The 15,402-nt window shown below is 34.1% G+C and overlaps 2 protein-coding genes across 3 annotated transcripts; one reads left to right on the top strand and one right to left on the bottom strand.

Annotated features, from left to right (window-relative positions):
* The first annotated feature begins 2,202 nt into the window (after positions 1–2,202).
* On the top strand, positions 2,203–6,742 carry LOC120090382 (phosphatidylglycerophosphate phosphatase PTPMT1). The gene is made up of 7 exons (XM_039048006.1): positions 2,203–2,483; positions 2,729–2,969; positions 3,072–3,194; positions 5,164–5,257; positions 5,436–5,518; positions 5,617–5,706; positions 6,220–6,742. Exons 2-7 carry the CDS (start codon positions 2,748–2,750, stop codon positions 6,607–6,609), a joined length of 1,002 nt encoding a protein of 333 aa, XP_038903934.1. The 5' UTR covers positions 2,203–2,483; positions 2,729–2,747; the 3' UTR covers positions 6,610–6,742.
* A 32-nt stretch (positions 6,743–6,774) lies between these two features.
* Positions 6,775–11,571, bottom strand: LOC120090383 (palmitoyl-protein thioesterase 1-like). Of its 2 annotated transcripts, XM_039048007.1 has the most exons (12): positions 11,311–11,568; positions 9,456–9,540; positions 8,887–8,938; positions 8,740–8,760; positions 8,609–8,662; positions 8,395–8,445; positions 8,221–8,283; positions 7,991–8,056; positions 7,851–7,889; positions 7,537–7,659; positions 7,323–7,415; positions 6,775–7,147 (listed from the first exon to the last, which is right to left on the bottom strand). In XM_039048007.1, exons 1-12 carry the CDS (start codon positions 11,408–11,410, stop codon positions 7,004–7,006), a joined length of 891 nt encoding a protein of 296 aa, XP_038903935.1. In that variant the 5' UTR covers positions 11,411–11,568; the 3' UTR covers positions 6,775–7,003. The 2 variants fall into 2 exon arrangements, with proteins under 2 accessions (XP_038903935.1, XP_038903936.1); XM_039048008.1 differs by lacking the exons at positions 8,221–8,283; positions 8,395–8,445 and having other exon boundaries at positions 11,311–11,571.
* Between the last annotated feature and the right edge of the window lie 3,831 nt (positions 11,572–15,402).

A 15,402-nucleotide genomic window follows, 5' to 3' on the forward strand; every position in this document is an offset into this window, starting at 1 on the left:
ACATTTCGGGCATTGGTTGTTCAACCAATCTCCATTTTCATGTGGTATATTAACTATTTCCAATGCCTCTTAGGAATACACAAACTAGCAACTCAATTCTCCGCAAATAATAGAAAACTATGTCAAACAACACAGCAAAAATATTTTAAGCTTGCCTTAGAAATGGAGTTTTATGATTTGAATCAAATTCAAAGCAACCCAAATTAAAATTATATATTGTAAAAATAGCAAGACATATAAATTATACAACAATAGCAAACAAACTTCACAAGTAAGAAGTTAAGAACTACTAATTACACTTACCCAATTGAATTGAATCTGCATGGGTGTGAAGTTACCTCTTACCCAATGTCAACCCTTAAAATGGAGTTGCCCAATTCGAATTCATAAAGTTTAAGTGGTTAGAATCAGATTTAATCCACCAAGAATCTACCATTAATCCAAAATTTTAGTCTCTCAAATGTATTTTGATAGTTCGAACTTACAAATTGAAATTTACATGCTATAGAGAATTCAATTTTAGGCCATTCATGGTCAGTGAACAAGCAATGAACAAAGAACAAGCGTGTTGCGTGTCGTATGCATATCTGATAGCCGTACTAGTGAACGAGCGATGAACAAAATAGGGAATAAGATTTTCTGAGATTTGTGTTCATGTTGCTAGTTGTTTTAAGGCTCAAATTGGTTTTTTTTTAAAATTTATTTATTTACTTTTCAAAAAAGTTAAATCCAAATCATCAATTAGTCAACAAAGCACGTTACCATTTAAATAACTACTTGGACATATATTTTCCGTTAATGAAATGACCTTTTAAATAGGGTTGACAATAAGGTCGGGGCGGGGCGAGGGGACTCCCCATCCCCGTCCTATGGGGTATTTTCCCATCCCCATCAGGGAAACGGGTCCCTGCAGGGACTCATCCCCATTTTTTTATTATTTTTATTTATATACATACATACATATATATATATATATATATATATAAAAATAAAAAAATTAATCGGGGACGGGGATGGGCCGGGGTACCCTCCCCGTCCCCAGTTGGGAACTCGATTTAAAATCTCCAATTCGATCCCCATCTCCAATCAAACCAGGGATTCTCGCCCCAAAAGGTGGGGACTCGCGAGAATTTTTGCCAATCCTATTTTTAAACTTATTATTAAAAATACGAGGACTAAAATAACTAATTTAAAATTTCAGGACAAACACGGGAAAATTAAAAGGATATTGTACTTTTAGAAACTATTTAGGAAAATATTGTTGTTTTCAAACTATTTGTAAAAATATTATTGTTTTAAATAAGTTGAGGGTTGAAAATTTGACCTAGATAGCTTTCATTTGTAAAACTAGCTTTCATTTCTTCTGGAACAATCACAAACACTTTTTTGTTCGTAGACAAAGCTAATTCGGAATTGTCTTTCATTCCAAGACATAACTTGTATCCATGCGCTTCATATTCGCCTGAAGTTCGCTCCCAGAAATATAGCATCCCCACCCCCTCACGTCAATCCCACAAGCCTCCATCTAATTCGAAATGATAACAAAATGCATAGGTTGTTAGAAGCAGCTCGAGTACACAGATATATATAGTATACCATCTCATTACTTTATTTCCTTTATGAGGGAAAAAGAAAAGTAATAAACCTGCAATCTCAAGGGTGGATGTGTGTCGAAACTTCAACCTTCGACAACCTAAGCGAGATTAGTGAGATTTTTCTTGTCGAGGGTTGAAGTTTCGGCTTATGTATTGTTTCCAAGTTTTTTTTTTTGTTTATCGAGTTCTCAACGTTCGACTTCCACATTAGTTGAGTTCTCAACGTTCGACCTCTAGCCTCAAATTCCCAAAACAACAATATTTCTCTAATAAATTTCAAAACAACAATATTCTTCTAATAAGTTTTGAAAACAACAATATTAATATTAAAGGTCCGGACAAACACCCAAAAAATAACTTGGACTAAAAAATATTTGTCTCCTACAAAAAAAACTCCATTCTATTGGTTCGTACATTATCGATTATTAATATTGTGAATTGTCATTCAATCGGATTGGATTCACAATTCAAATTTTAAAATGACAGTCTGTGAGGTACAATTCCACGAAGGCAAAAGGACCTGCATACACGTGGCCGTAAATCAATGCGCTGCGACACAACATTTCTGACTGTCAGGTTACTTTAACATTACTATTGCGAACCAATTCGTCGATTGTCCTTAGAGCATTTGCCGGAGTTCTTCTCTCTCTACTTTGTTTCTCTCTCTCTCATCAATCGGTTTCAAAGAATGTTAAGCAAATGGTTGGAGTAGAATCCAATCCATGGTAGCTTTTCAATCCCCAAAGCAAAATCTAGGGTTCGGTATTCGAAATATTTCATCGATTTTTCCCAATTTCGTTCTTCCCCAAATCGATCGTCGTTCCTGTTGGTCAATCGCAGCTTCCATCAACTTCTTCTTTTCCGGCTGCCGGGACGGTGGCGACTTTTGTGAGAATTTCGTTTTCTGTATTTCTTCCGTCGAGATCTTCTCCGATTTTTCCATTTCTGGGGTTTGGTTTAGGAATGAATGTTAGGTTTTCGCGATGGGGGATGTTAATTGTTTGTGTATAATCATGCGTATTGGTTGAAGATTTGTCTATTTGCGGCAAAACGGGTATAGGTTGCTGGTTTGTTTATGTATTTGAGATAATTGGTGTTCTTTGGTTATTCTGTTTATTGTAGTTTGATTTTAGGGGCTTTTTATTTGAGGCTATGTATATTGAGGAACTGAATGAAGGGGAGTTGGAGAATGGGGAAGAGGGAAATTCAGGTGTCATTGTTAGTAATCTGGAGAGTCAGAGCATTCTTAGGTCTGATGTGAAAAGGATCGTTGTTGGAGTTGGGGCTCGTGTACTTTTCTACCCGACTTTGCTTTACAATGTTTTTAGAAATAAGCTTCAGACGGAGTTTCGTTGGTGGGACAAGGTTGACGAGGTATGTGTTTTCATCTTGTCAATTTCTTCCCAAACCAGAAAACAAAATTATGTATTATTATCAGAGTGCAAGTATACGTTGTAATCGTATTTTTTCTTTCAGTTTATATTGTTAGGTGCTGTTCCATTCCCTGCTGATGTTCCCCGTTTGAAGGAGGTTGGCGTTCGAGGAGTGATAACACTAAATGAGCCATATGAGACTTTGGTTCCTTCAACTCTATATCGTGTAAGTGTCTTTTGAATTTTCTTGTCTTGTACTAAATGCATTCTGTTAGATTCTCTAGGGTTGTGTTAAGTGGAACTATGAAAGTGAGGGAGGCAGAAGGAAAGTGCCTTCCATGGATTTCAGATGGTGCTGCCAAGTGCTAGCAACTAATATGGGATCCTATTTGTATAATTGTATGGATATAAGCCTATTTCTATTCGCCAAAACTTGGTGCCACTTGGCTAAAAAGGCTACTTCTTACAGTTAAGATTTCCTATCTAATTCTCTAATCCTTTTCCTCGCTGGGTATGGATAGTCTCTTTCAAAGTAAATGCATCCCACCCCCTTCTTTGATGCCTTCACAATTCTCAATGTGTCTCAAGCATCTTCAAGGGAGAGAAAGTAAAGTGAGATCTCACTCAACACCAAATGAGTCACGGTTAAGTGTTCCTCCCTTCAAAAGAAAATTTCCTCCCGTAGGAGAGTCTATTTTGGACCTTATCAACCAGAGCATCTTGAAAGAGGATGCTATGGGGTTGTGTCCTAAGGACACATGGAGATACAAACAAGGTAAGGACGCACCAACAGGCCCATTTGGGACCCTTGGATAATCACTGCATTTTTCACCTATCATTGCTTGTCTCTATTCTCTTTCAAACTCGATAATAAAGTAATATGTTATGCTACAAGGTTAGACTTAATTTGAAAGGGCCTCCTTCCTAAACAATGGAAGGAAGATATTCGAGAGTGACATATTTGTAAATTGAAAATGAGATAGATGAACATTATCCTTCATAATCTTGAAACCCTCACTCAGGCCTCTCTTCATATTCCATGAAGTTGGACTACTGAAAAAGAAGGGACAGGGAGATGAAAATTACCCCTGGATAACACCTGTAACAGCAACGATTTTTTTTATCCTCTTGTACTACAATTGATTACAATTGGAAAGTTTAGTGAATGTGAGTTTCTTTTTCTTCAAAGAAATTTGTTCAAGAAATCAAATTCGTTTGTGGTTGCACACTTATCAAACACTCCTTGAAATGTTAAGAACTTGTGATTGTGTCTAGTAACACTTCTTCCATTATCTTTGCTAAGTTATTAAAATAATCTCATTGATACTTGTAACCAAACTAATGGATCAAAGGTCCATAATTTTGCACATTAGACTTCTGAGGAACGAGGTAGATAAAATGTCTCATCCATAGAGAGACATCAATAATTGCCTCTATTGAACTACACTTGGATGATACCCTTGTAATATCCCGTTCCCAACTCTCATGATAAAAGGCTGTATAAAAATTACTGGGTCAGTAGTCTTATAACCATCAAATTAAAATATTACACTTTTGATTTCTTCCAGTGTGAATGGTTGCTTGAAAGCATCCTTCTTTCGGACTGGGCATCCTATGGAAATAAAAAACACAATGTTCAAAGGCCAGTTCGCTCTGGACGTTTGTCTCCTGGAATTCTTCACTCTTTGAATCATTAATTAGTACTAACTTGAGTCTTATTTTCATCCAAACTATTCAAAAACCTCACCTAATTTATAGTCTCCTATTTTTAAATGTGTCAATCCCCAAATACTCATCTATTTCAATCTTTCAACCAAACGTTGTGCTTCTTTAACCTTGTTCTGTAGCTTGGTAAGCAAGTAATTTTCTTCAGCATCTCTGTTCGAAATGATGAAATCCACCTTTGCTTTAGGAATCTAAAACCTTTCCGCCTCTCTTCCACATGACCAGACCAACAAGGTGCCAGAAGGACTTATAAGAAGGCGTTTGAGTGACTTCCGACGCCATTTCTATAATTATAAGAAGCATTTTAATTTGGTCTGGAAAATTGAAGTGTTAATATCATCTGATATGAGGCTGTGTCAGCTGACATTTATTGACCAGTTTCTTGATTTGATTATTCTAGGTTTTTTTCCCTTAACCTACTTGTGCCTTAAATTGGTTTGAAAATGATTTTTGCCTTTTTACTATTGCAGGATCATGGAATTGATCATCTGACCATTCCAACTAGAGACTATTGCTTTGCACCTTTATTGAGTGACATTTGCATTGCTGTGAATTTCATCCACAGTACGTATCTTCTACCAAACTCATGCTGCTTCCATCTCTAGGTTGCTCATTTCTATTTTAGTGAAAGGGTAGTCTATGTTCATTAAATGTGAATAAGTGCAACCTTTAAGTTTATGGGGTCAAACAAACTTTTCCTGATTGAACAATTTCGTTATTTGATCTTATGCTGCTATCAAAGAAAATGCATCACATGGACAGACTACATATGTTCATTGTAAAGCTGGACGAGGGCGTAGCACAACCATTGTTATTTGCTATTTGGTAAGTCTTTTGAACATAAATAAAATAACTTTTTTTTTAAAAAAAAATAATTTTTTTATAAATTAAATTTATAAATCAGTCTTTATGGTGGTGTACAGGTGCAATACAAGCAAATGACGCCAGATGAAGCTTATAAACATGTGAAATCAATCAGGCCAAGAGTGCTTTTAGCATCATCACAGTGGCAGGTATTCTGAGGCCTTTCTACCTTGTGGCTTGTTAACTTTGTGAGGCTTTTCATTATGATGAATTCTTCGTTTTGATAAGTGAACTTGTTATTTACTCTGATGATGAACCATTTAGATGACAGTTATCTAACTCGGCTGTAAGTTTCTTGTTGGTTTTTTTGGGGACAAATATAGGGGTGGAAGTTGAAACCAAAGAAACTGAAAAAAATGAAGACATTGGCCAAACTAGTTGCTTGGTTTGGTTATTTTTCATTGGGCAGTCAGTTTGGACTTCGAAAATTTGTTTTGGCCTTTTTTTTTTGTTTGGTGTGGGGGGGGGGGGGGGGGGGGGGGGGGGGGGTGGTTTGTGGATAGTACTTGAAAACCGATGTTGGTTTGAGCTGAAAAGTGACCTAAATCAAGCTGCACATATGCATGCCATATTTCATACCCAACTTGGAAATCCTTTCATCCCAGTTTGGATTTGATGACAATTCTAGTACGTGCATGTTAATTGACAGTTTCTTATTGCAGGCTGTCCTGGACTTCTACCACCTAATTGTGCAGAAGGATGTTTCCTTCTGTCACATAGATGATCTAGGAAAGAAAGTATCAGGATCATCGCATGATCTTATCACATTTGATGATAGTTCTGTAGTTGTTGTAAAAGAATCCGATCTTGATGGATATGACCAAAGCATCAGCCAAAGTGACATGGGTGATATCTGGGCAGATTTAAGCGTAGTCTGCAGGGTTCGTGTTGCTGGTCAGGCAGCCCTCACAAGAATCTCTTGTTTGTGGCTCAGCTATCGAGCAAAACACCATAGCCAGAAGATTTCAGGAGATGATCTAGGTGTGGGGAAGGGCTGTTCACTTAGTGCTACTCATTTGGAAGGGTTCAGTGTGGACATCCATGTCTATTAAACCAACTCAGAGGTCACAAGTTTTCTGTACTTACCTCATATATATGATAAAATATAGCAAAATATGTACCAGGCAGAATTGAAATTGTTAATACGTATCTATAAGTGAGATTGTACTGTCCAATATGTTTTCATTCTGAATGTGTTAATGCAATTCTCATGCTTCATAAATTTGACTCTTTGCATTGAACATTGACTCGTCTCTTGGAATACATAGGATAAATACTTTTATATTTTCCATATATATTTGTAAAATAGGCTTTTGCATAGTTCATGAGGATTCAAAGAACTTTGTTTTGTTAACTATCTTGCTCTTTTTTTTTACTGCTGCTTTGCTCATATTTAATCAATATTATGGTGCTCTTTGACTTTCCCAGATCCATCTGAGTGACCCTTTATCCTTGCAAGTATGGTATCACATACTTTCTTGTGTCGCTGTTAGAAATTTTAACATGATCTCCAGCAACACTTATGTATTTCACTCTTCCAGCTTTATCCAAGGCTTTCAAACCAATCCAGTCCTCAATGTAGAGTTTTGTCTGCAGAAATCAGTAGAAGGGATCATACTGTGTATATAAACATAGATCGTTGTAAGTACTATAGACGTTGATAAAAACCAGATGTTGTAAGGTCAAATGATTGCCATGTAGGCTAGCTTGGCTAAACCATGGCCTGTTAAAGAAAACACCATGCGTATGTGTTTTATCCCCTTACCTGCTGTGCAGGTATAGTTGAATTAAAATCCTCATCCGAGTAGTAACCAAACAAGGAGGTTTCCTTGGGGACCAAAACAGTGTCATGCTCAAACTGGACAAGAGAAAAAGATTATATTAGGATAGGAGATATAGATTAGCTGACTTTTCATGTAGCCATAGGAAACAGAGTTTAGAGATGTCTTTGACATGAAACTAAAGCGTTTCAAACCTACCATAATTAGTACCAAGTTTTGTAGGCTACTAAATCTTTCCTTGTACGTTGAATTTTTTGCTTGTGGGAGTTCATTGTTGAGCTTTGGTAGAAACTTACATTTTTCCAAATATTTTGGGATAGCCTGAAAGTAAAAGCTAATGAGTCACTTTAAGCTCATGTTGTGATGAGAAACCAATGTCCTTATGGAAACAAGAACACAGTGTGTACAACTTTCAAGTGGGAAAAAGCAAAATTTCAGCAGCAAATATGAAGGTTTGTGATCGGGAGGATCAATCGAGGAAAAAGAAATGAGCTTTAGGAAGTAGTGCTCACGTTTGGTAATTTGAGATAACCACTGGGAGCTAGATGATCCTGCAACGGTCAGCAGAGAAGGAAAACCTGTTTAGAGCTGAAGGATTGAAATTAAAAAGACACATAGAAAAAGAAAAAGCTATAGGTGGGCAGAGTTGTACTTGAACATAATCGCTGTAGATCTCTGACTTGATGAGTTCGTCTGCAAGGCGACAGAAAATGGCTGACTGCAGAAACCAAAACGCATTTCAACAAGGACCATACCAATTGGAAAGTTCAAAGTAGTGACATAACTTAGATATGTTTGTGTACTCTTGGTCATACTCTTATTGAACATGAACACAAACAAAAAATCCAGAAACTGAAGGTGAAAGGAAAATTCAGAACTTACACCACAAAGAGGAACGGAAGCAATACCAGCATGAGGACCTCCTAAAGATATATAGTTCCTAACCTTTAGACACAGAGTAGGACAGGAACATGAACAGTGAGGAGATACATAGATAATAACTGAGTTCTCAAACAGAATCAAAGGACTAGAAAAGATCTTTAGTCAGGTTCTCACTGGTGGTCCTCCATCACATAACTCGATGACTCCTCGGCCGACCAAGTTTCCCTGATCAGCCAAACAGAAATATGATAACAATCTTTTGCAGAAGTATGCAAAAGCAATAATGTATAAGACTTCACTAATTCGATAACTTCAAAATATGTCTTGTCAATTGACTGACTCATTGGACTCATGTATTTAAATATGTAAATCTAATTTTGATAATCACCTGGGAGAGACCAACTATATTGTAACCTTCTTTCAACTCCTCCATTTTCTTCACCTGCATTTTTTCGTACCAAACCATTCAATCATCAAGAAACTTTTAAGAGATGAAGTGAATAAAGTAGCCATGTGCACCTTGTCACAAATAATTCCAGCCTGAAAGCAGGAGAAAACTTAAGTTAGAATGAGAACTATTAAGGAAGAGTTATGGAGCGTTAAAGAAAAGTTAATTCGAGTTGGTGGGGCGAGCCCCAGTAATAAGAAGTTTCAATAAATTTTTACCTGTTTCTCAAGGGGCATAAACCAAGAATCCCACACTCCATTTCCAACTTCACTGGTAGAGTTAGCAATTGAAAATCATTATTCTTCAATTTTGATTTATGAACTTTGCAGCAAAATATAATATAGTAAAAGTCAAGTTTCTTTGAGCTCATTAAAGGTTGAGCTCGTAAAAAGTGCTTTGAATTGATTAGATTCATAGTTGCATAGTCAAAAGTAAATAGACAGGTAAAAATACCTCTAATTACTTTAAGAAGTACATGCTAATCTAGTACTTCCCACAAATTGCTTCACTTAAAATGATTACTCTCAAAACATTATTTAATTCAAACCCAAGATCCCTAAGACTTTAGACAATATAATAATTAGAAGAATGTAGCAACCACACTTTTAGGAGCTATTACAAGGTTACCAAGTTTATATTACACCCTAAATAAGAATCTAAGATCTTAAACAAATCAAGTTTGTTCTATTTTAGCTTCATGATGCATTATCAAAAGTAACAACTATTTTAAAGATTTACTTGAAAAGCCAGGAGGAAAAATGGAAAGATGGGTATTATGCAAACATACAGGCAATATCCTTCAACACCAGAATAGTTACTCAGTAGTTCAGTGAAGTTTTTAACCCCAGGATGTGAGCATTCATCTCCTATACCTGCCATGAGTAAAAAAGAAGTCCATCTCAAACAAAAACAGTAGAATCCTTCAAGTATTTTATATGACTGAAATGAGAACTATGTTATTCTTTGATATTCAGGAACAATGGAGCTATCTTATGAGATATTATGGTGTCTTTTTTTTAAAGGACAACAAGCCTTCGGCCATGGTTTAAGAATGGTATGATGGACTCTGAGTTTATGTAAGTCTTGTCTTCGGACTGTTATACAAAATGTCTCATGCTAATGGAAAATGAAGATATTGTCTTGTGTATTTTTTCTCACATCTAACCCATAGAAATTATGAACTATGTTCGGACCTTCAATACTTTTTAAACCATTTATGATGGTCGAAGGCAAGTTAAACCGCTTGCACTTACAGAAGACTCGCTTAGACAACAGTAAATCTATCCAACCTCGAACAATAATGCTGACATGTAAATAATCAACGAAAAAATTTTTAGTACTACGGGAATTACGTCTGTTCACACTATGATTTTGCTTTTCAAAAAAAAAAAAAAAAAAAAAAAATTTATTTCAAGTGAACCCCACCATTAGTTTTAGAATGATGTCGTTGTGGTAACGATAAGTGGAGGAAACATCTAAACTCGTAGTACATGAAATTTTTCCAAAGTCAACCTAGTGGTAAACTTTCTCTCTCAGTCTTAGAAAAAGCAAAAGGCAAGTATACAATGAACAAGGAACTTATGACAACATAAACTGGAGCTGTAGTTCCACAAACGGATGCATATCCCTGCAAGGCTCTTCTTATAGAGGAAACAATCCAGTAATTTAACTAAACCAACGTATTAGATAAACATAAATTTTCATATCAAAATTAATTGATAATGAGAGTAGCCCATGTATCTTTTAGGAGCTATTTGGGGTATTGAGTTGATTATTGTAGTCAGTGATTATTATATTAGGAAAAAATTTAGGTGCAGCTTGATTGCACTCATCTATTATGCAGTCATTGTTGCACTCAATTAAGAGGTGTCATGTGACAATTTAATTTTTTAAAAAATATTAAATATTATCTTTTTGATATGTAGAAAAAGGGAAGTATGAGAGGTTACACCTAAATATTACTCATTATATTATGTGGGTTATAATGGTCTGTGTAGGGTTGCAGACTATTTTGGTATGGGTAACAAATAAGGGGCGAAGAGGGTTACAAAATAATAAGCATCGTAGACAATTGGGTTTTTGAATAGTTTTACCGTACCTAAGGGTGAATTATAATAATTGAAAATTTCAATTATAATGAAGGGCCCAATATTGAGTAGCCCACTCTAACTAAGACAAGTTGGGGGCTCAAACACCCTTTTAAAGATTGTGAAGTCTCCCAATCTTTTCAATATGACATCCTCATCATCCACCTGAAGATAGTGCCCCTTTAGGTTTACTATTCTCGAGTCAGATGACATTTTCTTTCTACTGAATATTCATTTGGACTTTATGACCTATGATACCACATGAGGTTGCACCTCAAAACAAATCAACAAGAAACAAAGTAACTCAAGTATCTTTTAAATATTGCGAAGTCTCTCCGTCTCCACAACATAGATCCTTGAACACAATAATGATCTCACTGAATTACAGAATGTTACTTCAAACACATGAAACTAGCACTCAAAACAGTAAAGCCTGCCACAAAAGCATCCCTTATAGATACAGAACCCCAGAAACGAAAAGAATCAAATAAGAAGTCTAGAAATTCAAAGAATCCATCTGAATAAAGAAGAAAGAGACAGTAGATTAGATCTTACCATGGAATACAACGAAGGGGAGTGAGAGAGAAATCGGAATCGCAGCGAAAACCAGAACCAAACAGGAGAAGGACAGTAAAGAGGGAAGAAGAGCAGCCATGGGGATTGTGGAGGAAGAAGAAGAAGAGAAAACAGAGAGAAATTTATAGAAGTGGGTAAGAGCTTGAAATTCCAGAAATGGCGTGTGGATTTCATCGTTGTTCCCCCAAGATTATTTGAGAGTTCAAGAGTTTTCACACAATATCGTCTGAAAAGGAGACTTGGGATTTGGGAAGATTGTTAAAAAGGTGCGGTGTGTGGTGTGGGCATTTATTGGGTGGCATTGGCAGATGGCAAATGGCAATGCGGCCCATATTTTTGCTAAACTTGACACTGTTAAACCTATAATAATCATTAGATTTGACACTTAAACCCATACAAAAATGTTGATTACAAGATAATTAATAAATAACTTAATTATCATTCATTTATTTATAACTATTTATTGACTTTCTATGTTATTATTAATTGTTCTAGTTGGTTAGGAACATTATGTAATAAATATTGGAGAGATGTTTTCAAATAATTCTACTGTAACTAAGTGTGAGTTAACAATTGAAAACTTCAATTATTATAATTGAAGGTCTAAAGAGACTCTATCCAAGGCAAGTTGGCTCAAACTATATGGATTGGTTGAACTTTATTTAAATTTTTTTCTCTATTTAAGTTAAATAACATTTCGAGTGAGATTTGCATATTTAACTTTTAGGTCATTTATTTAAATTTTTGTTTTAAAAATAAGTAAAATATTAAAATATAAAAAAATTATTTAATTATTTTTATATATTGAATTAAGATTGACGACTCAATTTAATTTTCTTTCCAAAGTGTTAAAAATATATTAGGCAAATATCAATTTATACCTCCAAACTTTGGGGTTGTATCAATTTAAATCATAAATTGAGATATTATCAATTTAAACTCTGAACTTTGGGGTACCATTAATTCAAACCTTAAACTTCCATAATGAATGGTTTAAATTGTTACACTTATGAGACTTTAAGATTTAAATTAATACATTTATGAAAGTTTAGGGTTCACTTATGAAAGTTTAGGGTTTAAATTAGCACACTTATGAATTTATGATTTAAATTGGTACAACCCTAAATTCATGTTGTAAATTGATATTTGTCCAAAATTATTTTTAGGAGTCATTGGAGAATAAATTATTCAATAGAAATCATGAAATTAAAAAGAATTAAAATTAAAATATGTACATATAATTGTACAAGAAACATAAACATAATTTTTAAAATTAATAATTAATTTAGATTGATTTGAGTTATTTTAAGCGAACTTAGGAAATTTATTGAATTTTTTGAACGCCCTTACTTCAAACACATGAAACTCCAAAAACACATAAAAATGCCACAATTCAAGAGTGAACCATCCAAGAAAGCATTCAAACAGTAAAGCCAACCACAAAACCATCCCAACATCCCATATAGACACAGATGCACCGAGATTCAACCCTAAAATGAAAAGAATCAAACATGAAGAAGAGAATTCAAAAAACCCATCTGAATAAAGAAGAAAAGGATACTAGATTAGATCTTACCATGGAGTACAAGAAAAGGCAGTGAAAGAGAAACTGGAATCGCAGCGAAAGCCGAAGCCAAACAGCAGAAGGTCAGTAAAGAGGGAACAACAGCCATGGGCATTCTCGAGGAAGAAGAAGAGAAAACACAGAGAATTTATAGAAATGGATAAGAGCTTGAAATTCCAATAATGGCGTGGGGATTCTCGAAGACCATTATGTAATAAACGTATGAGAAAAGTTTTCAAATAATAAACACGGTAGACAATGAAGGTTTTCAAATAGTTTTAAAGTAATTATGTATGAGTTATAATAATTGGAAACTCCAACCCAAGGCAAGTTGAGGCGTAAATGCTTTGTAATAATTTGATTTGTTGAACTATATTTAAGTTTTTTCTTATTTTTTTTAAGTTAAATAACATTTAGAGTGAAGATTTGAATATTTAACCTTTTGGTCAATCGTATTATATCTTAACTACTTGAGTTATGTTTAATTTGATATTTAAGTCTTTTTTTTAATATATCTTTTCTCTTATTGGTTAAATTATAAATTTAGTTCTTATCTTTGTACACTTCAAGTAGTTATTTAATAAAAAAATTGTCATGTAACAAATATTTTTTTTTAGCAAATGATTTTTAAAAGTTAGAACATGAAATTAGGTACATTTATTACCATTTAGAAAAAAAAGGGACTTACAATGGGCTAACAATTTAAAAGTATTATTTGACAAGTGTGTCACCATGTTTGTTATTTTGGAAACATGACAAGGTTTTCAAATATGGAATTTGGTTTATTATTTATTCCAAAATTGCCCATGTTTCATATTCCTTTTTTTTTTTTCCTGCATTTCCAGCTTAAGTTTCTCCCCTTTTGTTTTTTATTCGATTTAAGATATTCTTCTTTTTTTTTTTTTATTCAATTTCTTCATCCTCTCGCAAAACCCTCCATCGATTAATTTCTTCATTTAAAAGTTTATCGACTTTTGTTTTTACTTCAATTTCTTCGATTAATTCATCTTGTCGCAAGGTCCTCTAATTTCTTCGATTCCTTCGATTTATTCTCTTTCCTTTTTGCATCGATTTATTCATCATCTTCATTGTCTCGTTCCGTTCATCAAAAGATTGCATTCAAAATGTTCTTGGCTATATTGATTTTATCTTCTTGATTGTCGGTGACATTACAAATTTTTCCTTTTCTTGATATTTTTTTCCTTTGATATTGTAAAGTTTGGTGGTTGAAGACGCATTGATATTTCTTTTATATGTTGTTTCTTGAGATTTTGTTTCGTAAAGCTTTTCTGTTTATGATATTATTTTCTTTCTTATTATGTTACCATACGTGGGAGAAGAAATATTTGGCAATAAATCAAATGTTTGGATACAAATATGGTACAATGAATTAGGAGAGAATCGTGAGATAATATATGGTGAGTAATATTATAATTTCAAGTAAACAAGGTTTGTGTATTTGACGGTGGGTTGATATATGGTAAGTAATATTATAATTTCAAGTAAACAAGATTTTGTGTACTTTTACTTTCATTGTCTAATTTTGAAGAGACATATGTCTTTCATTTGAAATAAAATCAGTTAACGGTAGTAAATAAGTTAAAAAATTATCAATATATAAAAGGGAAGATTAAAAGAGTTCAAAAAGAAATAAGAACATTAGAGAGAAGAGGAAGAACTCATATGAAAAATCTCTATAATTTCCATTTGAGAATTACAATTTATCTGTAAGCTGATATATACAATATCCAAGTGTATTAGTGAGCTAAGGTATATATAAAAGAGAGTATATTGATACAACATGTGAGATGACAAATTAGAAGGCAATCAAATGACAATATTAGAAACTACTTAATATATGACAAAGAATAGAAGATAACTAGATGATAATCAGAAGACAATATAAAAAACTCATATGTGATAAGAAATAGAAGGTAATCCGAAGACAACTAGAACGCTATCAGAAACTACTAACTAATTGATAAAAAAAAATGTAAACATATGGAAGTCAGATGACAATATTAGAAACTACTAACTATGTAACAACGAATAGAAGGTAATCATACGATAATCATACGACAATCAGATGACAATATCAAAAGCTATTAACTAGTGTTAACTTTTGTGTGTATTTTCCATTGATTAAGAGTGTGAAATACAAGAGTATAAAAAGCTATATAAGAAGTCTAAAATAGCTAGCTAAATCTTAACCAAACCATAAAACAAGGAACAAATATAATCACTTAACAAATTTACAATTTAACAAATATAACCACCTAACAAATTTACAATTTAACATCCTCCCTCAAACTCAAGAGGATAGAGTAGAGACCAGCTTGAGTTTACACAGTAGCTGACGAACATGGATAGATGAGAGGGCTTTGGTAAAAATGTTTGCCGGTTGCTCAGTTGTAGATATAGATTGAAGATGATGGTAGAACTTTGGAGACGGTGGCGGACAAAGTGACAGTCAGTCTCAATGTGCTTTGTGCGTTCATGAAAAACAT

This window comes from Benincasa hispida, chromosome 11 (assembly GCF_009727055.1).
Source record: "Benincasa hispida cultivar B227 chromosome 11, ASM972705v1, whole genome shotgun sequence".
Classification (NCBI taxonomy): Eukaryota; Viridiplantae; Streptophyta; class Magnoliopsida; order Cucurbitales; family Cucurbitaceae; genus Benincasa; species Benincasa hispida.